This window comes from Balaenoptera acutorostrata, chromosome 5 (assembly GCF_949987535.1).
Source record: "Balaenoptera acutorostrata chromosome 5, mBalAcu1.1, whole genome shotgun sequence".
Lineage (NCBI taxonomy): Eukaryota > Metazoa > Chordata > Mammalia > Artiodactyla > Balaenopteridae > Balaenoptera > Balaenoptera acutorostrata.
In genome coordinates, this window is record NC_080068.1 from 72339713 (window position 1) to 72365126 (window position 25414).

Here is a 25414-nt window from a genome sequence, read left to right on the forward strand (position 1 = left end):
ATCTGTAGAAATTCAGCTTCCTCTTTTCAATTAAGTTTATAATCTCTAGCAGCTGATGCTATTGTAAACATGGGCCCTCATCACAACCTTAGGGAGAAAGCCAGATGGTCAAACAGAGGCAATCATCCCTATTATTACCTCAACTCTTATATCACATCCATAGATGAGGTCCCAAATTGCCTTCATGACTGTTTGGCCAACTCTGGGTTTCACTCAGTCTTGAAAATGAACACATAGAATTCTTATATGCTCAGGCTGAACACATACACAAAAATAACGAGGCTTTAATGACATCAAATGAGATGAACCTCAACTCTAGTTGGTTGGATATGGTTAGAATTGTGTGCTGGGCTCTTGAGGGATCCCCCTTCTGAGATGAGCAAAGTAATCCATGAGCAGAGATAAGGCAGAAGCAGTAACGACTGTAGACAAGGGCTGTACTTTCAGAGCTGTTGTAAATGTTTGACGGCTCAGTGATGTTATTCTGTGGTTTTGCTGTTTTGAAGGTTTTCTTTAAAGTAGAAATCTGGCGTTGAAGGAGCATGATACCAAAAGGGGTATATGTGCATTTCCTGAAGCATTCGTTTCATGTGTTGGAATGCAGAGCTCAGAGAGCAGAGGCATAACATGCTAGCCGAGGAACTAGCAGTGTGCAGCTGCCTTGTCACCATTAGATACTGCTCTCTGGAAGGCTAAGAAATATATACTATTTGATTAAAGATTTGGCAGTTCAGGTAACTGCCCAGGCACCCTTTTCACAGCACATAAATCTCGCCTTCCTCATGGAAAGGACAATATTTTTCTCAAGGAAAAATTTCTTACCACCCTCTTCTTCAAAGCCCACCTGCCCCTGCCCCCCTTCCTCTCAATCTCTCTAAAGGAGGAACGAGGGCAATGTGATGCCATGGCTTCATGACACAGCGTCAAGTGATTCCAGGCTAAGGAAGTAATAAGTTCAGGGCTGCTCATCTGAAATAGCTTAAAAATGGTCACTGCCCCCCAAACTCCTTATACTTAACAAGAAAAGAAAAATGTTCCCAGTGGCTGCCAGGTTGGACTCTAATGTTAATTTTAAATCCGCCTGGAAGTCTGAGAAAGAAGCATTTTTCAGAATATCCAGTTTAAAGGTGAGGTGAAGGTGGCAGATCGGGCTTGCACAACCTGGGGCAGCACTTGCCAGTCTCTCCCGCTTCCTCCGTGGAGCTGGGACCCCCTCCTACAGTGGACCTGGGGCAGCTTGAGGGTGGAGGGGAGTCTTCCTTCCTCTTCTAGGCTCCTTTTTGTTCTCCCTTCTTCCTGGAAATCTGTAACTTATCAATGGCTTTGTTTTGTCTTCTGAGATCCTGGAAATTGTGTCGTTTTTTGGCAGCATGAGATTGTTACAGTTGACCAGGAAGCCATGCGCACAGAGAGCTGGGTCCTCTTTTCATTTTCACTTAAAAAATAATCAAATCCAGGGCGGCTAGAACTGCTAAAGATCTGCCTGTCTAATTTCTCTCGTTGTGTGTATTTGTTTGTAAACATGGCAATTAACAGAGCTCTGAAAGAGCCAATAACCTGGACCACAGTAGACTGGAAAAAAAAATAGAGTTTTTTTGTTGTTGTTGTTTTTGAAGTAAACATGGTGCAGTAATAAAATTGATATGCAAGACCTAAAACCAATTGGATGACTGAATCTCTTACCTCAAAAAGCACAGCAGTACCGCTGCTGGGGACCTGTGGGATTAAAAACTAAGAGAAGAGGAAAGTAGTCGTTTAGGAACCACGGGGACCGAACTTAGTGTACATAGTAAAGCCAATAAACGACGTTAAAAAGAGAAAAGGTGATGGGGAAGAACATTCGGGACCACTTGTCTATGGAATTCACATCAGTCAAGTCGGGGATTTTGACTTTGAGCTGCGAGGCGCGCCTGCGGAGGCGCCCCTTGCTGTGGGCGCCGTGCCGGTCCAGCGCGCGCCCGTACGCCTCGCGGCTGCTCAGCGGCTTGCGGTACTGGATGCTGGCGCTGTCGTACGAGTACATGGTAGCCTTGGGGTCGCTCCCGCCCGTGAGCACTTCCGAGCCGCTCGTCTCGTTCCTGATCTCCAGGGTGCTGAGGAGAATGTTGCCGTGGGCGTCCACCTGGCGGAGAAAAGACGGGCTCAGGCACAGCTGCCCGGACGTTCGCGCGTTTTGGTTAACCTGTAACTGTTGATACTGCGTGGCGCTCCGTACACACCGTCTTGCTAGACATCTGGCTCTGTGCGCCTCCTGGACGTCTATCTATCTACCTGCCTATCTATCATCTATCTATCTACCGTCTATGTATCGAATCCATCATCTATCAATCCGTCTTATCTACTGTTTATCTATGATCTAAGCCATCATCTAATTTACCATCCATCTGCCATTTAGCTAATCTAATCCATCCATCCATCTATTCATCCATCTATCATTTATCTCCACTCATAAAACAGTATGTGTGTGTACGTGTGTGTGTAGAATATATATTATTATATAATTTTATATATTATATATAAAATATGTAATTTTTGTTTTTAAAAACTACCATTTATCGAAGCCATATAAATACATTACATATATACATATATTTTGTAACAAAAATGCCATAGGTATTTGAAAAAATAGCATATATATGTTTATATACGTGGCATTTTTTCTTGTTACAAAGTGATATATGGAAACATTCAAAACTATAAGCAGTCAGGAAACAAAAAATAAAAAGTAAAAGTTTATAATTTCACCTTCAGTGTCGATTATTTTTAATATCTTGCTAAACTTCCAGTCTTTTTTTAATTCATATATACTTAAAAACACAGGCTCACCTAGTATATTTTGCTTTGCAATCTGCTTTTGTCAGTTAATAGTATAGCCTGGTCAGCTTTCCACATTAATAAATGTTCCTCTGTGACAGCGTGTGTTCATAGATTATATGGATAAACCATAATTGAATCAATCTATTTTTAGATGTTAAGGCTTGCTTTACTTTTATACTATTAAATAAACAAGCCTGCAAAGAAAACCTTTTAGCTAAGTCTTTGTGCATATCCATAGTTATTTCCTCTGGCTAAATTGCCAGAAGTGGGATGGATGCATGGGTTGAAAGGACATGCCTGGCTATACTTTGACTTTTGTGTCTCCACTGTTGTTCACTGTTGCTTCCTACCATTCCAGTGATACCTAGCCCGCGTTTCCTGGTTTTTCTCTATGCTATGCCCAGATAAACACTTTTGGAACTGTAGGAATCGTGAGTACCTTTGGCCTCCGATGTGGCTTTAACTTCAAGCTGATCACCTTTGCAAGCTGATGATTTACCTGGAGGGGACATGGCTCATTCATACAAATGAATTTGAAGTACTTCTAAGGACAATACAGGCAGCTGTGTTTAAATTTAGAGTTATTAGCACAGTGCCCGACTTACATTCCGTGCTTTTAAATGCGTTCTATTGACCTTGATCTCAGTAAACACTTGTTGAAAGCCCTAGGTTTGGGTAGGCAAGCAAAGAACCTGGTGACAAACAAAGAGCTGGAGAAAAGCTTGGGAAGAGGCAAAGACAAATGAGAGAAAGAAAAGTACAAAGGGTGAGATGTGATGGTGGTACACATCGCAGATGAGATAACTAAGATTTATTGAGTGTCCACCATCTGCCTAGCATTATGGTAGATGCTTCACATATATTACTTGTTTAATACTTACAACAACAAACCACCTCCAGTTTATGCCCCAGTAAGTGCCAGACCTGAGATTACAACCCATGTCTTGTCTGATTCAATGCCCATGTGCTTTTTTTAAAAAATTTATTTATTATTTATTTTTGGCTGTGTTGGGTCTTCGTTTCTGTGCGAGGGCTTTCTCTCTAGTTGCGGCAAGCGGGGGCCACTCTTCATCGTGGTGCGCGGGCCTCTCACTATCGCGGCCTCTCTTGTTGCGGAGCACAGGCTCCAGACACGCAGGCTCAGTAGTTGTGGCTCACGGGCCTAGTTGCTCTCGCGGCATGTGGGATTTCCCAGACAAGGGCTTGAACCCGTGTCCCCTGCATTGGCAGGCAGATTCTCAACCACTGTGCCACCAGGGAAGCCCTGCCCATGTGCTTTTTACTAAGAATGAACCACTTCACAGTCCTCAGCCATCAGCACATCCTGCAGTGAATTTAGTGAAGCAGTTGATAGCTTTAAGCTTCAAGTTGGTTGGAGAAAGAAATGGTGACTGAATCTGGCCTCTGTCCCTCCATTCTCACCTATCATCATTTCCCTCTGTGAAGCATTTTGCTGTAGTCTAACTAGGCTACCCACTGTGCCCTCACTCGGGACATCTACTGGTTTCTTTATTCAAGGAGTTATTATTAATTTTTGTTACTGTTGTTAGTAACTACTATTTATCGAATCCTACTGCGTAATTTATCAGTTATATTTCAGACACTATGAAATCTATAATATTATCCTAGTTCAGCAGATGGGGAAACCGAGGCTCAGACAGGTTAAGTAAATTGCCGAAGATTTAACAAATAATAAGTACCCAATTTGGAATTCAAACATAGGATACTCTTTGTATCAAGTATCATTTTTTTCCTCTTTGCACATTAATCAATATGTTTTCTTCAAGGCTCAATTTAAATTTTACTTCCTCTGTGTACCTGTGTACCTTCCCTGATCATAGCGACCTCAAGAATTTTCTCTCTCTCCAAACCTTTATTGACTGCTTACTATGAGCCAGCTACAGTGCTAGTTGTCAAGGATGTGTGTGTGTGTGTGTGTGTGTGTGTGTATATATATATATATATATATATATATATATGTATAATATAGTGTAAATCTATGGTTAAAAAAGTCATGCATATGGAAGTTTATGTTACTAAAGAGGACAGTAGGGTTGAAGTGACAAGGAGCAAAGTCCTGGATTCATTAGAGAGGAGACAAGTAAGTTAGAAGATTAGGTGATGCACTTGATTTGCTAGGTACTGTGGAACGGTCAAGAGAATCCTTAAACATGGATTTTGTCCTTGAGATAATAATCTCCTTAGAGATACAAGAATATGACATAATATTGAAAGTGACAAGACTTTTAACCAAATGCTAAATGATACAGTATAGACCATGATTAGGGGTGCATAAGAGTGAGAAATCATTGGGATTCATGGAAGGCTTCATGAGGAGCTGGGGCTTGTACTGAATCTTAAAGGATGGGTAGAGGATAGAACACAGGATTGGGAGTTGAAATCTGCGTTCTCATCCTGGTTTTGTTATTAACTCAGTTTCATCATCCATAAATGAAAGGTTTTCACTAGGTAATCTCAAGGGCTTGTTTCTAATTTTTGGCAGATTTTGCTTATGGAGAATATTCCAGGCAGAAGAAAATACTTGTAAAACGGAATCACTTGATCTGTGCTGTATGCATCATTAAGTTACATTATTATGAAATCCCTCTTAAGTAAACAAGTTGCTAGAATTTAGAATTAGCCAATGAAGCACAGAGATGCTCCTCATTAAGCAGAAGTCATGACAAACAAGGTACATTTTATTAAGATATTTTGGTTAACCTTGGTGCAGGCTCAGAGGTACTTATAAATAGCATGAGGTTTATTAGTTTGTGCAAATCCCTCTAACTATTCTGTCATCAACTAGAAATCATAGCTTTAAGTGGTTTGACATATAAAATAATGACTCCCTTTCTGCAGTTACCCATGAAAGCTGATTTCATTACTGTATAGTTAAATCAACACTACCGTGTTCTTTATTTGGAAAAATAAGGAATGTTGTACAACTGTTATTGCCCATCTCCATTCTCTCTCCTACATAGTCTAGGACCTTTCCTAAAAGCTGGTGTTACAGGGTGTGTGTGTGTGTGTGTGTGCATGTGTGTGTGATTTCTTCAGAGGTATGAAATTTCGTCCTCCACCCTCCAAGATTTTGCTGCCTGGTGAGGTGGGGGTGTAGTAACCACGTCACTGCTGACACCAGCAAGTTTCTGGTTGGCTTCTCCTTAACCCCTGCCCTTAGGAGAAGAGTAGCTTTCCCTTTGCCTCAGCCATATAAGGACACCCAGGGGATCCTGATATCCACAGTCAGCATGGCTTTCCCAAAATAATATCCATGGGGAAAGTGGCCAGTGTGTCTTCGCGTCTTCAGAAGCAGCAAGGAGCCATGCTGGGCATTGCTTCAGCACCTGCAGTGGTGACGCTGCCTCATTGAACAAGGAAATATTGACATCTGAGTTGGGCATGATCCAGACATCAAAGATTTTCAAATCTTGAAACAGAAGGAAGTGAGGCAAATGAAAGTGTTGACACACTGGATTTCTAGGGCAGACACAGCCTAACAGATTTCCTAAAGCGTTGCTGATTTTGGAATAACTGTTCAGTGAGATAATCATTCCCCACCCCTCATGCTGCCGTAGAGGAAGAGACCTGCCACCCCAGTCCCCGGGAGACAAGCTCCGGGAGGAACACTTCAGGCTCTTTCACTGCTCGCCACTGACCACAGTGTCTTATGGGCACATTTTATTTATTTATTTATTTATTTATTTATTTATTTATCTATCTATCTATCTATCTATCTGTTTATTTATTTATTTATTTATGGCTGTGTTGGGTCTTCATTTCTGTGCGAGGGCTTTCTCTAGTTGCGGCAAGCGGGGGCCACTCTTCATCGCGGTGCGCGGGCCTCTCACTGTCGCGGCCTCTCTTGTTGCGGAGCACAGGCTCCAGACGTGCAGGCTCAGTAGTTGTGGCTCACGGGCCTAGTTGCTCCGCGGCATGTGGGATCTTCCCAGACCAGGGCTCGAACCCGTGTCCCCTGCATTGGCAGGCAGATTCTCAACCACTGCGCCACCAGGGAAGCCCCCTCCTCTCTCTTCTTATCCAACTGGTTCCTCCCCCAAATGTCCCACTAGAGTGTCGCTCCAGGAGGGCAGGGACTTTGTCTTATCCACTACTTCCCAAGACCTGAGAAAAGTGCTTGGCACTTATAGGAGCAGTCAGTAAATATCTACTGAATGAATGAATGATAGTACAGGGGGTAAAAAGGCATGATGGTTAATCTTATGTGTCAACTTGGCTAGTCTATGGTGCCCAGTTATTTGGTCAAGCACTAGTCTAGATGTTGCTGTGAAGGTATTTTGTAGATGTGATTGACATTTTCAATCAGCTACTGTAAGTAGAGGAGATTCAGCTTGATGATCTGCATGGCCTCATCCTAACCCTTAAAAGTCTTAAGAGCAAAAACTGAAGTTTCTCAGAAAAGAAATTCTGTCTCAAGCCTGAAACAGAAATCCCGCCTGAGTTTTCAGCACACTCTACAGATTTTGGACTTGCTTTCTCTACAACTGCACGAGACAGTTCCTTAAAATAAATATCTTCTTGCGTGTATGTTGGTTCTGTTTCTGTTGGTTCCATTGGAGAACCCTGACTGATACAAAGGGGATGTCAAAAATCAGGAGGGTGACTAACAAGGTACAGTACTTGTTACAGGAAACACTGACATGCTGGCTGTATTTCTTCCCTCTGTAGAAACGCCAGGTGAATGTACACGTTTATTTCCTAGTTTGGGTTTCACTTTTCTCCCACCCGTCCCATCTCATTCACCCTCCCCTTCTCTCTGCCTCCAAAATATCCAAAGAATGCCTTAGGCTGTGAAAAATGTTGTCACTCACTGAACTGAACTCTTCTGGATATTTTCAATAGGGAAATATACCAGAACTCATTTCAATGTAATTGGAATAAAATATAATCTTGTTTTCAGTGGCAGTTTTAAAACCCTGTTAAGAAATACCTCTGGGCTCAATCTACTTTGCAAACAGAAAGTGATTTCCTTACTGTTAACCAATTCAGTTAGATCCCCATTTACTGAGTGCTTCTGAAGTACAGAGCAGGAAGCCAAGTGAAGTGGTGCTGGCCACGGAACGGGCTGCCCTCCAGAAGCCTACAGTCGAATGAATGAAGCTGTCCAGTGTGCTCAGCTGCCTTCACCTGCAGGGCACAGAGAGCCACACAGCCACAACCTCCGTCTGCCCATCCCGCTCCTGTAACCAACCGCATTTGTGATGTCACTGTCAGTCATTAGCTCTCAATGACTCACGCACATATGGTCACCTTATCTTTGATAAAGGAGGCAAGAATATACAATGGAGAAAAGACAGCCTCTTCAATAAGTGGTGCTGGGAAAACTGGACAACTACATGTAAAAGAATGAAATTAGAACACTCCATAACACCATACACAAAAATAAACTCAAAATGGGTTAAAGACCTAAATGTAAGGCCAGACACTATAGAACTCTTAGAGGAAAACATAGGCAGAACACTCTATGACATAAATCACAGCAAGATCCTTTTTGACCCGCCTCCTAGAGAAATGGAAATAAAAACAAAAATAAACAAATGGGGCCTAGTGAAACTTCAAAGCTTTTGCACAGCAAAGGAAACCATAAACAAGATGAAAAGGCAACCCTCAGAATGGGAGAAAATATTTGCAAACGAAGCAACTGACAAAGGATTAATCTCCAAAATTTACAAGCAGCTCATGAAGCTCAATATCAAAAAAAAAACAACCCAATCCAAAAATGGGCAGAAGACCTAAATAGACATTTCTCCAAAGAAGATATACAGATTGCCAACAAACACATGAAAGGAAGCTCAACATCCCTAACCATTAGAGAAATGCAAATCAAAACTACAATGAGGTATCACCTCACACCAGTCAGAATGGCCATCATCAAAAAGTCTACAAACAATACATGCTGGAAAGGGTGTGGAGAAAAGGGAACCCTCTTGCACTGTTGGTGGGAATGTAAATTGATACTGTCACTATGGAGAACAGTATGGAGGTTCCTTAAAAAACTAAAAGTAGAACTACCATACGACCCAGCAATCCCACTACTGGGCATATACCCAGAGAAAACCATAATTCAAAAAGAGTCATGTACCACAATGTCCATTGCAGCACTATTTACAATAGCCAGGACATGGAAGCAACCTAAGTGTCCATCAACAGGTGAATGGGTAAAGAAGATGTGGCACATATATACAATGGAATATTACTCAGCCATAAAAAGAAACGAAATTGAGTTATTTGTAGTGAGGTGGAGGCTAGTGACTGTCATACAGAGTGAAGTAAGTCAGAAAGAGAAAAGCAAATACCGTATGCTGACACATGTATATGGAATCTAAAAAAAAATTGTTCTGAAGAACCTAGGGGCAGGACAGGAATAAAGATGCAGACGTAGAGAATGGGCTTGAGGACACGGGGAGGGGGAAGGGTAAGCTGGGACAAAGTGAGAGAGTGGCATGGACATATATACACTACCAAATGTAAAATAGATAGCTAGTGGGAAGCAGCTGCATAGTACAGGGAGACAGCTTGGTGCTTTGTGACCACCTAGAGGGGTGGGATAGGGAGGGTGAGAGGGACATGCAAGAGGGAGGATATATGGGGATATATGTATATGTATAGCTGATTCACTTTGTTATACAGCAGAAACTAACACAGCATTGTAAAACAATTATATTCCAATAAAGATACTAAAAAAAAAATAGATGACAAGATATGCTCTCTGATGACATTGTTTGAACATCTGGGCCAAAAAACTCCCCCACCCCTCTTTTTTTTTAAGCTAGTTAGATTTTATTAAGCCAGTAAGTTAGATTTCTCTCTCATTCACAAAAGAATCCTATCTGTTTGAGTATAGGAGAAATTGGAGACTAGATGCCAGAAGGAAGATGAGAGAGAGAGAGAGAGAGAGAGAGAGAGAGAGAGAGAGAGAGAGAGGGAGAGAGAGAGAGATTTTGAGATTCCTGGAAAGGAAAATTAGACTCTTAGGTTGCTGAAGGCCCTGAAGATTACCTAAATTAAGCCACGACTAGAGAACAAAACATGGACCAAGCCAGATTTGGGCAGGGGTTTGAGGGCTAAAGAAGTTCATGAACTGTTAACACAGGCCGTCATTAGATATCAGAGGCCCTGCCTGGATTTCTCCAGAATCCAAAATACTAAGTCAGAATGGTTAAAGTTGCATTAAAGGCTGATGGCAAGACAGTGATGTGGGGTGGAGCCCAGGCTCAAAGGCTAATATGTGTATCAAGCTGGTCCAAGCTAGACTTGAGAGAGCTGTTTACATTTATGAAGACTATTTTCACATGCATTTTGTATCCTGGAATTAATCACAATACAGTGTTTATTTACATTTAGAAAGTTGTCTGAAGGTATAGATGATTCACCATAGAGAATAGGAATGGGAGGAAAAGAAGTCAGATTACAGTATCAACATCTGGTTCTGAAGGGAAAAATTCTCTTTCTTGACTTTTGGGCTTCCAACTGCCCATCGAGTATGACTCTTCAGCAGATTTCACCAGTGTCTCCCATGACTTAGAATAATTTTGAGTCAGTCTCTGGTCACAGACCACCCATGCAACCATTCCATCTTAGGTGGATCTATTTGCAAATGGGCAGGCACTGTGGCCAGCAGATACAACTATATTTGCTCCAGGTTAGTACAAAAATGGCCCTGAAGTAGCTTACTTACAGCTTAGTTGTACTGAGTAATCTATCTTTCAAAACTCTAAATACCATCTGTAGCTTCAAATGATACCTGAGGGTTTTATGAATCTATTGTCTTTATCACGTTGGAGGTTGAAACTCTCCTAATGTCTGGATTGAGCACCTGTACTCATATAAAAAGATGCTTCAGTGCAGTGGTGGAAATATAAATCAAGACAAAGCAAGCACTTCTGAAGCTTCAGTATAGATACCCTTGACAATACTGCCCAGCCAAGGCTATCAGAGTAATGTGTGATACATGATCAACGCCACTCTATGCACTAGGGTACCAAGGCCGATATTAGGGATCCCTCAAATAAAAATGGTCTGGGACCAACCAGAACATATATGTCATTTGAATCCAACTGTTTATAAGCATCTAAAAGGAAAGGGGAGGATCATCTAACCATTATAGTAAAGAAAAAATATAATATTTTCTATTTCTTAAATTTAACCAGGGGTAACATTTTTAAATACCACTTAGGTTACATCACTAACTTTACTGCTGGAGATGATGCACTGAACAGATGAAGTGATACACTTGCTTTGTTATTGACACATTGTCTGCCTGAGCCCCTGGTTTTAGAATAGGATAAGGAAGTCAGGAACTGGAAAAGCTAAGCAGCTACAGGCATGATTATAATTTCCTTGAGATAGTACTGGTCTATTATTATTCCATCTAAATATGAAGAAGTTTATAAAATCTTATCCATAACATTTTTTGGGAGACTGTATTTATCTGATGCTATATCACTGTGATTCAGAAAGAATAGCAGAGGTTGATAGAAAGTATGCTTGAAAAAATATCAAAAATCAAAGTGATAGAAACAGTAAGTAAGTTTGGAGAAGAAGCTAAAATGGACTATAGATAGTCCCCCTTTCTTACTTATTATGAATACATAAGAATTTTATAAAACATTGTGACGTAACACTCAATATATTGTGTGGTATCTAAGAACTCATCTTGAATGAAAAAGGCCTCTCTAGCAGTCATTCATTCAAAAAATTCCTATTTGGTATTTTCTCAGTTCTAACCACCAAGGAAAGAACAATAAACATAATAGACAAGGACCCTGGTGCCTATCTTTGGGAAGCTTGGAGATTAGCAGAGAGATAGAGGTTACAAAAATAATTACACAAATAAAATAATTACACATATACTCTATATTGTGGTAAGTCCTAAGGTGGAAAAGCACAGGATGTCATGAGAACAAATCACAGGGTTACAAAATATAAACCAGCAGCAGACATGTCAGTTAAGGCATTCCTGAGGTAGTAGCAATTACGGTAAGAACTGGGACAATGGAAAAATTGAGAGAAGGCCAATATTACCTTCAATCATACTAATTTTTTCTTCTGTGGTATAAAATCTGATTCTAATCCATCTAATAAAATTTTCAATTCTATGATTTCCACTGGCTCTTGTTTATAGTCTCAAATCCTAGTCTGATACTTCCCATCTCTTCATATATTATGTTAATCTTTTCCTATGGACTTTATTTTAAGCTTTTAATTTTGAAATTATTATAGATTCCTAGAAAGTTGCAAAGTTAGCACAGAGAGAGCCCAGGTACCCTTCACCCAGTTTCTCCCATTGATTATATCTTACTTAACTGTTGTACAATATCAAAACCAGGAAACTGATATTGGTATAGTGTGTATAGTTCTATGTAATTTTACTACATGTTAGAGGCCCATAACCACCACTGCAATCAAGACACAAAATTATTCTACCACTGCAAAGATTTCCCTCAAGCTACCCCTTTATGATCAGTCACACCCATCTCCCTCTCCCCACCACTGTCACTAAGTCCTGGCAACCACTAATCTGTTCTTCATCTCTATAATTTTGTTATTCCAGGAGTATTATATAAATGTAATCATACAGTATATAATCTTTAAGATTGGCTTTTTTCACTTGGCTTAATGCCCTTGAAATCCATCCAAGTTGTTGCCTGTATCAATGGTTCATTACTTTTTATTGGGCTAGTACCCCACAGTGTGAATGTACAATAGTTTGTTTAACCATTCACTATTTTAGGATATTTTGGCTAATTCCTATGACCTTCTAAAGATATTAATTATAGTTATTATTATTACTTATAGCCCTTATCTTTTAACCCAACATCTAAGATTTTTGCAGGTCTGTTTTTTTGGCTAAATTTCTTTCTCTTGACTATGGGCATTTTTTCCTATTTCTTCTCATGTACAGGAATTTTTTATTATTGTACTAGACATGTTGATGATGCACTGTAAAGACTGGATTTTGTTATCTTCCCTGATGATTGCTGGGTTTTGTTTTCAAAGGCAGTTAAATTACTACTAGATCCCCTAGAATGTGTAGACTTGGTTTTATGAGTTGTTAGAGTGAGTCTATTTTAGTTTTTCCCTTAACTCAAGGGGAATCTCTTATTCTTGTGACTTAGTCTTTACTCCTAAGGGTTTTAGTGGAAAGCCTAATGTATTTACCAACCAGTCCTAAATGCTGGATTCAAACTCCAAACCTTGACTTCCATATGGCGGGTAACAGCTGAAATCTCTGTTCATTCCTTTTTTTTTTTTTTTTTTCAGCTTTTCAGCTGTTGTTGTTGTTGTTGTTTTTCCTTCTGGATTTCTTGGCATTTTACCTGTACATGTGTAGTTCAGGGATCAACCAACGATTCATGGGATTTTGAATTTCTCCTGTGGCTTCACTTCCTAAAATTTCCAGGAACTCTGAAGTATCAAGCTCCATGCTCTGATTTATCAGATCAATAAAACTGCAGTTTTTTGGCAGATGTTTCACTGTCCCACGGGCCCCTAGACTGGCACCTGGCCTCAGGGGAAAAGCTGTATAAACACTGATTTCACACAGTGGAGTTCCCTTCATTGGAGAGTTGATTCTCTCCTAGTTTTTGCTTGTTTTCAGTTTCTCTTCCATGTCTTCAAGCAGATTTTTAAAACTTTTGCTCAGGGTTTATAATTTTTAATCTCCAGGAGGGTTAGTTTGATATAAACTAATCTGCCATTTCTTCACGTGATCTGTTTTTGAATTTTGGCATAAAGTTGTCTATTTATGTTTCTGTGAAAAGCATCTCTGGCATTCCTAGTCTAGCTTTCCATGGATAAAACTACATCTTTATTTTCTTTATGTGTTTCATCTTCTGACAGTTCAGGGATTTTTCTATGCTTTCTCTTGGAATTCCAATAAAATAAAGTCAATTCACCTGGAATAAAGTTTCCTGATTTGAGATCCAATGAAACATTACTTTGTTTAAGCCCAGTGTTGTTCAAACAAACTGCTTATAAAATAAAGATCAGCTAGATGGGAACATCCTACTTATCTATTAGCTAGTCACTAAGGCCTCTTCAGAGCAGTATATATTATGCATCTAGATATCATATGGAATAGGAGGCTTTCCTCCAGCCTTTATTTGTCCCTTAGCACCTTAGAACAGTTCTCTGATATCCTAGGGTGAAATCAAGGCAAATGCCCAGAGTTTGGTTAAAGTTTGTTTTATAATCTCTTTACTTTATCTGAATAATTCGATTTCAGTTTGCCCGACCTTTCCATTTAGTTACTGACTCTGGACAACGTTGTTTTTCTAGCCAATGGAAAAGCCCTGTTTTCTTCATTTTACCTCTCCAAATTCAACCTATCTTTGAGTGTCTATCCAGTACATATTTTCTGAATTTTCCTACCAGTGTACCTACACCACTTTATCTATGTAGGTCTTTCGTCATGATATATCAGTGCACATTCCAAGCTCTACAGAGGACCAGCTAGTAGGTTTAGAAGCACTTAAGATGGGAATGGGAGTAGAAAAGAGGTGCTCTTGAAGACTACTGCTAAAGTACTTTTTTAAAATACTTTTTTTGCTAAAGTATCTTTATTTATTTATCCTTGGCTGCGTTGGGTCTTTGTTGCTGCGTGCGGGTTTTCTCTAGTTGCGGTGAGCTGGGGCTACTCTTCAATGCAGTGCGTGGGCTTATCACTGCCGTGGCTTCTCTTGTTGTGGAGCATAGGCTCTAGGCGTGCAGGCTTCAGTAGTTGTGGCTTGTGAGCTCAGTAGTTGTAGCTCATGGGCTCTAGGCACGCGGGCTTCAGTAGTTGTGGCACACGGGCTCAGTTGCTCCGCGGCCTGTGGGATCTTCCCGGACCAGGGCTCGAACCCGTGTCCCCTGCGTTGGCAGGTGGATTCTTAACTACCGCGCCATCAGGGAAGCCCTTCCTTTAAGAAATTTATTTTTATTGCTAAAGTACTTTTAAAGCTGGTATGGCTACAATCAGATAATAGGAAGCTTCAACCTTTCTTCAAGATAAATGCTGTCCTGTCTTATTTTATAATCCATTCATAACTTTCTTTCCAGCCAGATCAGAAGATTCTCAAGGGCAAGTATCATGCCTACTCCTTTTCCCATAGCATTGACCATAGTGTTTTATACAAGAGCATAAATTTATTTGAGTGTGTTGCTTTGAATTTTGCCCGTTTGGCTGAATCTGTATGTTTTCCTCGTTTGTAATTTTCTAATTACCTGACAGTGTTTGTCAAATTTTGATATCCTACTAAAGAGCATGAACAAACACCTTGAAGATTCATTATTTGACTTCTGCCTGATTCTCCAGCCACAACTCAAATTATTCTCTTTCTCCCTCACTTCCTATGTTCTTGCTGCATTGGTCTTCTCTCAGTCCTTTAACACGTCACACAATTCTTTGCCTAGAATGGACGTGGCACGGTTGCGGCTTTCATCACTTAGGTGTCACATCAAATGGTAATTCCTCAAAGAGGTCTTCCTGATCACCTGGTCAAAGTTCCCTGTTCCCTTGAACCTGACCCCAAACATTCTCTTGCCCATTACTCTGTTTTACTTTCTTTGTAGCACTTCCTATTACCTGAAATTATGCTCTCGACACTTGCTTGTTTGTTTACTGCCTGTCTTCCCACGTTAGCATCTAAACTCCATGAGAGCAAGGAACTTCGTCTCATTCAGAGCAGTACCCCCAATGCTCAGAACCGTGAGTGAATATTTGAGTCGTCACCCTGTGTGCCATCTTGAAAACAATTTGTCGTGGATCCAGTATTTCAAGGCACATAATTGTCAAATGATTTCAGTGAAAAATGCCACAGAAGTAGAGATTATAGGGATTTTTAAAAAGAATAAACAAAGCGTTATTTTAATGCACAGTGAGAACACAGGTCATAAGATCTACCAGTGAAAAGCAAAGGAGAAATACTGACAGTGTCTTGTATATAATAATAGCTAATACTTATTGAGTTCTTACTATGTACTAGGTATTGTTGCAAATAATGGACTTTAAAAGAAGTAACAAAACTCATTTAGTCCTTTTGATAACTGAGAGATAGGTATACTATAGTAATCTCCATTTTATGGTTGATGACACTGAGAACAGAGGTTAGATAAGGAGTTACATAGGTTGATTGGTCTGAAGTTCTAAAGCCAGTAAGTGGCAGACCTGGGAATTAAATCCAAGCAGTCTGATTCCATTCTGTGGTTGTAACCACCATGCTATAGTGCCTCATTGCCACTTAGGAGTAAGAGTTTGTTCACTTTAGTTCTCTCATTTATTTATTAAGTAGATCTGGAATTATTCTTTTCTGTATAGTTTTACAACTATATAGTTTAAAATAAAGAATAATGGACTTTGGGTTGAGTTGCAGGCCCAGGTATGTTATTAATCTATGTAAACTTCAACCTAACATCTTCAATTGTCAATTTTCAGATATGTGAAATGAAGGGTGGTTGGAGCCTTCTTAAAGATAAACGAATATTTCATAATGTTTTTCTGTTATGAGAGCTCTGGGCACCATGCTGCTGCTGAATTTCAGAAGAAGATTGTTAAGAATATTTAATATATTACCTGGACTTTATTCATCTCCAGTTTGTTCTTCTCATTAGCGCTCTGGTCTTGTTTGCCAGCTCCTTTTTTCTGAGGGCCTTTTCCAAAGAAGATGTAATTTACAAAGGCATATTCCAGCAAAGCCAGGAACACAAACACAAAGCAACCCATCAGGTAAATATCAATCGCTTTGACATAAGGGATCTTTGGCAGGGTCTCCCTGAGGTGAGTGCTGATGGTTGTCATTGTCAGCACCGTGGTGATTCCTATGAAACAGAAAGACACAGCTTAGCTGAGCGCACTTGTTAGGTTCCCTTTTTAAGATTGAGAGGACAGATGCCGATCTCTTGTTGGTGCTCCAGAATGATGGCAGTAATGCAATAAACCACGGGGCAAAAAGGGCAGACAATTTGAAAGACAAAGCTGCAGGCTCCCTACGTAGTCCATAAGTAAATCATAAAATGGGATGCTCTGTGAGTGTTGGGTTGAAAACTGTTTTTTTTTTTAAAAATAATGCACAAAGGAAAAAGAAAAGTAGAGGGAAATACACAAATCTCATTGATATGCCCACTGCTTACTGTCAAATGTCCCTCATTCTGCTACATGCCACCTCCTTCTTTCCTTCCTTCTCTCAGCGTCTCTGTCATGTCCCTCCTAAATCTGTCCTTGTAATACTAATCACCACAGCAGTCACTACCGAACTGAAAGTTGGTGACCAGTTTGAGGAGACCTATTTCATCACATGCAACTGTAATACACCCAGGTCACAGGGTCAGTGCGGTCTTTTAAAATTATAATGCATCATTCATAGTGAGTCAACATGAAAAGAAGAAACAAATAAGAAAGTTCATGATTTGCATCAAGTATTTGATATACGTATTTTAAAATATAACATAATCTTATTGATTTTTTTTTTTTTTTTCAAATATTACCTCTAGTTCCTTGATTCCAGAGACTAGAATGAATTAGTTCCCCGGAGTCAGGAAAAGACTTCCTAAAAATTCAACTTGTTAAAGAAATTTAAGAGTGTAGTCTTTTTAAAAGGAAGATTCTGCTTTGTCTACTTTGTTAAATATGGCATTCTTAACAATATAATGTTTGTGTGTCTGTATAATATTTTGTGTTGATTATGGTGATGAAATGATAATTGGGAAAAATAGGAAGTGATACTTCTATCTAATACTAAACTCTGCTGTAATACTAATATTACACATTTGTATAGTGTTTTTACAGTTTTAAACACTTACAGCTATGAATTATATGGCTGTCATAACAGCCTGCTGAGTGTGATAAGGCAGGTATATAATTCCCATTTTATAGCTGAGTAAACAGAAACTCTGAGATTAGTTATTTTGCTGTAGATCACCCAGCTAGCGGCAAAAAGCAAGGAGGTATGAAGCAAAGGCATTTAAAATAAAAGCAGAGATGAAAAAGTAAAACGTGAAACTTGACGGAGGTCCTTAAAAATAAAGATTGGAAATGTGAAATGGATATTAAAGACAAAGGAGAACTGGCAAAGGGAATGGAAGTTAGAAAATGAAAAGGGAAGAAAATAGTTTAGCACTCATTTGCCAGTCAGATTATTCTATTTAGATTCCCTGATTTGACTACTAAACTTCAGGAGAACAGATAAAGTAGGAAGTCAGAACTACCATACAAAAGGTTAAAATAGTTCAGATCAGTGATAAGTTTAAATGTCTGGACTGATATTAAATGCCATCATGAGTGGTCCTATTTATTTCTTTGAATAAAGTTTTAAATTTCCCCTAATATAATTCTACCTAATGTTCTGTACAGAAGCAATAATTCATTAAAATCTACTAATTCCACTTCTGCTTCTACTCCTTGGCTTAAATTGTTTAAGCAAGAAGGGCTAGTAAATAAATGTCTTTTTCACTTAGATAAGTTTTTAAATACCTTAGGTTTTACATTTCAAAGAACAGGTTTATTCAGCTTCTCTATATGCTGACACCTCTAATCAAAATATTATTAGCTTTGAGGATAGATGTGTAAAGAGAGCCACAATTCATGACCTTGATAGTTCATATTCCCTACTGTAGACACTGTCTGATGTTTTTTCTTTAACCATAGCGTATACACATATTCATGTTCATATTCAAATAATATGTGCAGATACATGTGTATGATACGATAAATTATATGTCTACTTTCCTTAGTCTTGTAATGTTCAAAGGTTGATAAGGGGCTGCCAGCACTTGACTTTGTGAGCCTTATATACTCAACAAATAGAGATGAGCTGTAGAGTTGACAGTCTAGGGGTGAAAGGGTATATGCTGATCATCTAATCCAGTTCTGTAGTCTCAGAAGAGAATAGCTATATATGTTAGCTTAGTAATAAATGATGTTCTTTTGCGTGTGTGTGTGTGTGTGTCTGTAAATAAGCCCCAGAAAGTGATAACTGAAATGGCTCTAGGGTTAAATACGAGGCAGACCCACACATACCCAGATATATCAGACAGACCTTACATATTCTAACTTTCCAAGGAATCCTTTAAAATCTCAAATACAGCCTTTTAGCTTACAGCAATTACTCAACCATGGCAAGATTAGTTCTGAATTCTGTTTCCCTGGGAAGGAAACCATTTTTTACTCTGTCCTGATCACAGATCATTAATATAGCTGATGAATTGTCTGTGCCTTATTCAAGTAGAAGGAGCTCTATTTAAGGGAGACAGAGCGATACAATTTAACTATAGTTAATATTTGAAAGATAATATTGATATGGCTTGTTAATGGTCACAAGGTTTAGCTTTCTCCAAATCCATTTGAGAATAATGCAATAATGTTCTCCACTGTAAAGAGAAGGAACCAAAGAAGAAATCACAAAGTTAGTAAAATATTAGTGTAATGAGAATTTAAAAATATTCTCTAAGAAGCACTTATATAGCATTGAGTGTACTCCAAGATTTGTTTTTTATTTTGGTAAAATGATAAAAAGATATTACGTTGTAAAACATTCACCCTGTAAGTGCTTACACATAGATGTTTTATTATCCAGCAGTCTTATGGTAATCTCATTCTCTGGCTCTCTGTGAGAGACACCCTTGCCTGTAATTCTTATCATTCATTGGTTGTTGTTTGACGTTAAATCCCACCAGCTCTCTGTAGTGCTGGGGATGCATTACCTAGTGCGACTCTGGCTGCAGAGGCATCATAGTTGATCCAAAACGACACCCAGGACAGAATTGTAATCAGTGTGGAAGGCATGTAGGTTTGCAAAATGAAGTAACCAATGTTCCTCTTTAGACGAAAACTTAGTGACAGTCGTGGATATGCCCCTGAGTGAAAAAAATAAATAAAAGAAAATAAAATCAGATGGTCCTTTGGTGGGAGCCATCTCCTTTCTCATCATCGCTAGTTCATTTTGGGGGAGATAGCCTCACCTGTTGTGAACTCCACCTTCTTGGACACCATCTTATAGTCAACAATGGAAAACTGAGGAAGCTCAATTTTATTCACTCCTGTTACTGCTCCTTCTCCTCCATTCCAGTAAAACTCGATGTCATCAGTGGTGTAGCCATCTGAAACCAAGAAACAGCAGAGTTAAACAGGATTCAGTTGGCCTAGAAATTCATTTTGAAGACAGTTGGGGATTTGGAGAGAAATTTCCCAGCAATTGATGATAAGATGATTTTGCTTTAAATTGGGATAACACAAGAGGTTTCATGTTGAGTGCTGCTTCTGACAGGCTGGTTGTGGCTGCCTTGAGAAGGTGGATATACTTGGCTGTACTGAACATAACCTCTGTGATCATTCAGTGATATCTGATATCACTGCTGCATATTTATTCTCATTGTGTCCACTAACGGGCACTCTTCGGTTAGATTGAGGGATGCCTGAATTCTAGGTGCCTGGGCATAGATTTTGACTATGTGTTATTTAACAACAACAAGTATAATAATTGAGTACATATTTGTTAAAAGGGGAACAGAAAGGATAAAGGGATGGGGTATAATAAAAGATCAAATTAGTACGGACCCATTAAATGATCAAGACATTCAAAAAAGAGTATACATTTTTCAAAGAAAATTAGGTAAGCTTCTCTTTATAGCCTTTGATTGTAGCTAATATATAGGTGAACATTTTAGGAAATATGTGAATTTTTGATCATATTTTTATATCTTAGTACTTATGGTAGTGAGGTTTAAGTAATTTAAGGCGAATGTGTAGAGGATTGTAGATTGTGCTAGAAGGATCTATCTTGAAATCTATTCCCCCTTCCATTTCTGCTCCCAATTGCCATGGGTCTGCTTGGATTATGGTCATATATCAGAGTAGCTTGCATAAAAAATGTATTAATATATTAAAAAATCTAAAAATCATTTAAAACATATAGAAGACTTTATATTTGTATCTTTCTATGTGCTAGAGACAAAAAAAGATCTTTCTAAGGTTATTTCCTATTTTTATTGACCTCAAATAAAAAAGCATCAAATCCTTTTCCATTAGAATTACTAGGACTTATGTTTCAAAAGTAACCATATAATGTAGTAGATATTTTGCCTACTAACTTTTGATTAAACCAGAAACATTTTCTCAAGAGATAAAGAATAATATATTTAAAATTTAGAAGTTGAATGCCAAGTGCCAAAGAATCACCATCAACATATCACCGAAAGAATGTAAGAAAATTTAAGGTCTTCTTCCTTTTTATTTTGAGGGGAAATAAAATTATCTTCACTTTATTGCTTTAAACACTTCTAGCTTCTCTTCAAAAAGCTCTTTTTTGAATTCTTACCCCTGAACTCACTGCACTCACAACTGTCTTGTATTTGTTACTTTTGCCACTCTATACAGGTTATTATTTACTATAATATGTTTCAACTTGTTTTATTTTATTTCTCTTAAAACCATCTTCTTCTAGTTCAAGAACTTGCCCTTTCTTCAAAGGGTAATCTTTCATATTCAGTAACCTATTTTACAATGACCCAAGTAGAGCATAGAAATGGAAGATATTTACTTTTAGATATAATCTTCAGTGTCTGAGAGGCAGTGAGACCCTTGATACCCACTGGACTTAGAGCAATCTACATGGAACTAATTGGCATGTTGGGGATTTCCACCAAATTTGGGTATGGCTCTGTAAGACTGTGATTCTTAACATCTCTTTGAGAGTCTGATAAAACCTTCTGAACTCAAGAGAATGAGAAGACAAGCCACAGATTGGGTGAAAATATATACAAAAGACACATCTGATAAAGGACTGTTATCCAAAATATACAAGGAGATCTTAAACCTTGACAGTAAGAAAACAAAAAACCTGAATAAAAATGGGCCAAAGACCTTAACAGACATCTCACCAAAGGAGATATACAGATGGCAAATAAGCATATGAAAAGATGCTCCACATAACATGCTGTTAATGAAACGCAAATTAAAACAATAATGTGATGCTACTGTACACCTATTAGAATCGTCAAAATCTGGAACACTGACATCACCAAATGCTGGAGAGGATGTGGAGCAGCAAGAACTCTCGTTCATTGCTGGTGGAAATGCAAAATGGAACAGCCACTTTGGAAGAGAGTTTGGCAGTTTCTTACAAAACTAAACACGCTCAAATCATATGACCTAGCAATCATGCTCCTTGGTTTCTAGCCAAAGTAATTGAAAACTTGTGTCTACACAAAAACCTGTACACAGATGTTTACAGTAGCTTTATTCATGATTGCCAAAACTTGGGAGCAACCAAGATGTCTTTTGGTCCTTTGATACTGTCATACACATAGGTAATGGTATATTTCTCAGTGCTAAAAGGAAATGAGCTATCAAGCCACGAAAAAACATGGAAGAAACTTACATGCATATTATAAAATGAAAAAAGTCAATCTGAGAAGGCCACATACTGCATGATTCCAACTATGTGACATTCTGGAAAAGGCAAAACTATGGAGACGGTTAAGATCAGTGGTTGCCAGGGGTTGGGGGTGGGGAGGGATGAATGTACAGAACACAGATCTTTAGAGAGCAATAAAAATATTCCGTATGTTACTATAGTGGGAGACAAATGTCATTATGCATTTGTCTAAACCCATAGAATGGACAACACTAAGAGTGAACCCGAAAGTAAATTATGGACTCTGGGTGATAATGATGTGTCCACGTCATTTCATCAATTGTAACAAATGCACCACTTTGGTGGAGGATGTTGATAACAGGGGAGGCTATGCATGTGTGGCGGCGGGGAGTATATGGGAAATCTCTGTACCATCACCTCAATTTTGCTGTGAACATAAAACTGCTTTAAAAAATATTCTTAAAAAACTTCTGAAAAAACTCTACAGAAAAACATACATATAATACATATGTATAGATAGGTAGATAAATACAATATGATGGTAATTTCAGAGAATCATGGCTTCCCCTGGAGCCATTTAAGTGTTCTAGAATAAGAACCTCCTCTCGGAGGGGAAATGGCTAGTGGCAACATGACAGCTTAAACTCAACCCTGATGCTCTTCCTTCCACTTCCGATACAACTATGAACTTCTAAGCCCAGCATGAAGTGGGATCTGGGGAATGTGAGGTCTCAGCTCTGTCTGGATATAGTAGACAATGATGTCATGGGATGTTTTTCCCCTCAGGGATAGGAGAGAACTGGGGGACTACTGGCATGGGGTACTTGGATGGGGTTACAACAGTGAGATTAAGGAAGAAAGCTGGATGTAGGGATTTGGGGGGACTATTAAATGAAGTCTGCTGCCACTTGTGTGACTATTTGGAGGAACTGCTGTTTTCACAGTCCTTTAATAAGATGTAGGAGAGTTTAAAAAGTGGGGAGAGAGAGGAAGAGAGAGAGAGAGACTACCTCCTGGTGCATCAGTAGGAGAATGACAGCTTGCCTGGAGCCCACCATGCTTTTCATCTAGCTAGAACACTGTTTCCATTTACGGTGCTCTGGCAGCTGGGTCCAAATCCCAAGGGATATTCAAGAGAAACACAACGATATTTATAAGAAAATCCAGTCATCCTACAGAAGGAAAACAAGCATAAGGTCCAGAATAGATGGCTCCTCGTGAGAAGAACTGGTGGAAGAAGCAGATGATAGTTTGAACTTTTCATTTCCCATCCTTATTCAAAATTTGGGAACATATAAGGGTATCTGATTAGAGCACAAAAACTTCCTTACTTCCTTGTACTAAAACCCATAGTTTTTAATTTAAAAAGAGTATTAGATAAATTGAAAAGAAGATGGCCACTGATGAGGCCAGATTAGTGGATTGGAAGATAGTTTGAACAAAATTATAGAGATTTGGAAAGCATAAGGGCTTTGAAAGACTCATCTAGGAGAGCTAACATATGAATAGTGGGCATTCTTGACAGAAGAAGAGGAGCCATAATACACAAAAAGAAAATACAAATTTCCCTGAATTTAATAAACTGTTTTGCATATTGAAGGGCTCATTATATTATGTTACCCTGATATCACTCCTGAACTCCAAGGGTAAAAGAATAATTTTACAATCTTCCAGACACAAAGTACAAGGTATTTTCACAGGAAAAACTATCAGACTTCTGAAAGGAAAGGATTATAGAATAACAATTCAGAACATCTAGAGTAAAGGCAAAAGGACAGCAACTCAGAGACTGAAGAGTCCCATTCCCCGCCAAAATACCACTTCTCTCCAGAGAAGAATTCCAGAGAAGAATATATCACCCAGGGACCTGTTTGAGGAAATTATTCTACAGAAGACTCCAGTCAAACAAATGAATCAGGATGGATAACTAAGACATCATCAGGGAAAGCTCATTGGAAACAGGAGGGGTGTAAAGAATTATAAGACTACTTTGCTCAAATCTATGCAAACAAATTTGAAAATTTGAATAAAATGGATAATTTTCTCGTAAGAAGAGCATTTGCTAAAGCCCAAATCAGGAGAGGCAGAAGATCAAAGTAGCTTGATGTTACCCCCTACAAACAAATAAACACCAGACTCAAACATTTAAGACTGATAATTCTATTTCTACTTAAACAGTTCCAAAGTATAGGGGAAAAATGAAAACTTCCAAATTGTTTTCATAAACTAAGGAGAACATATTAGCAAAACAAGATCCAGCAGTACATTAAATAACAATGCATAACTAGTGGGGTTTATTGTAGGAGTGCAAATGATTCAATATTAGAAAATCTAGTAATATACTTCATTATATTAACAGATCTAAGGAGAAAAAAGCATATGATTATATACACAGGTGCTAAAAAGGCATTTGACAAAATTTAATAGCCAGTCTGTTTGTTTTTTAACAAAACAAACATCACTCAATAAATACGCATAGATGGATATTTCCGTAACATGGTAAGACATATCTATCTCATGCTCAAAGCCAGAATCACGCTTATTGTGGAAACACTAGAATATTCCCATGAAAGTTAAGAACAAAATAAGAGTGTCCACTACCATTGTTATTATTTTTAACATTGTTCTGGAAATACTAGCCATTAGGGAAAAGAAAGAAAATTGAACTATAAAGTTGGAAAACTGCTGGTTAAACTATTAAGATTTGTTAATTATACAACTGTATATCCAGTAAACCCCAAAGAAGAATTCACTGAGAGACTTTTACAAACAATTGAATTAGTATGATTATGGGGTACAAAATTATTACACAGAAATGAGTAGCTTTCATATATAAAAACAAAAATTTATAATGGAAGAAAAGACCCTTTTTAAAATAGAGACAAGAAATATTTAGTAATAAACTTAGAAACAGGCAAGACTTATATGAAGCAACATTTGAAACAGTTTTGAAAAGCACAAAAGAAGCCTTGAACAAATAAAAAGACATACCATGTTTTGAATAGGAAGACAACATCATTAAGTTCGTTTACAACTTAATGTGATTGCCTAGTAATACCAATGAGCTTTTCGTTTTGGGAACTAGACAAAGTGATTCTAAAGTTAAAATAAACAGATTGGAAAATCTAAGACAGCTCTAAAAAATAAGACTCCTGGCTTTGTGCTACTAACCTTAACTTGACAACCAGGCACTAACCTATGTGTGTGTCTTACTCATTCAACCA

General features: G+C 38.6%; 1 protein-coding gene across 3 annotated transcripts in view; it reads right to left on the reverse strand.

The window, feature by feature from the left end:
* Positions 1-1777: 1777 nt before the first annotated feature.
* Positions 1778-25414, reverse strand: part of GABRB1 (gamma-aminobutyric acid type A receptor subunit beta1) — a 406197-nt gene continuing 382560 nt past the window's right edge. For 2 of the 3 annotated variants that reach the window (XM_028166073.2, XM_057546217.1), the window contains exons 6-9: positions 19777-19914; positions 19519-19671; positions 16400-16638; positions 1778-2122 (exon numbers count right to left, since the gene is read on the reverse strand). In XM_028166073.2, coding sequence (XP_028021874.2) covers positions 1778-2122; positions 16400-16638; positions 19519-19671; positions 19777-19914 — 875 coding nt within the window. Of the gene's footprint in view, positions 2123-16393; positions 16639-19518; positions 19672-19776; positions 19915-25414 lie in introns of all 3 variants that reach the window. The other variant, XM_007180747.3, reaches the window with a different exon arrangement.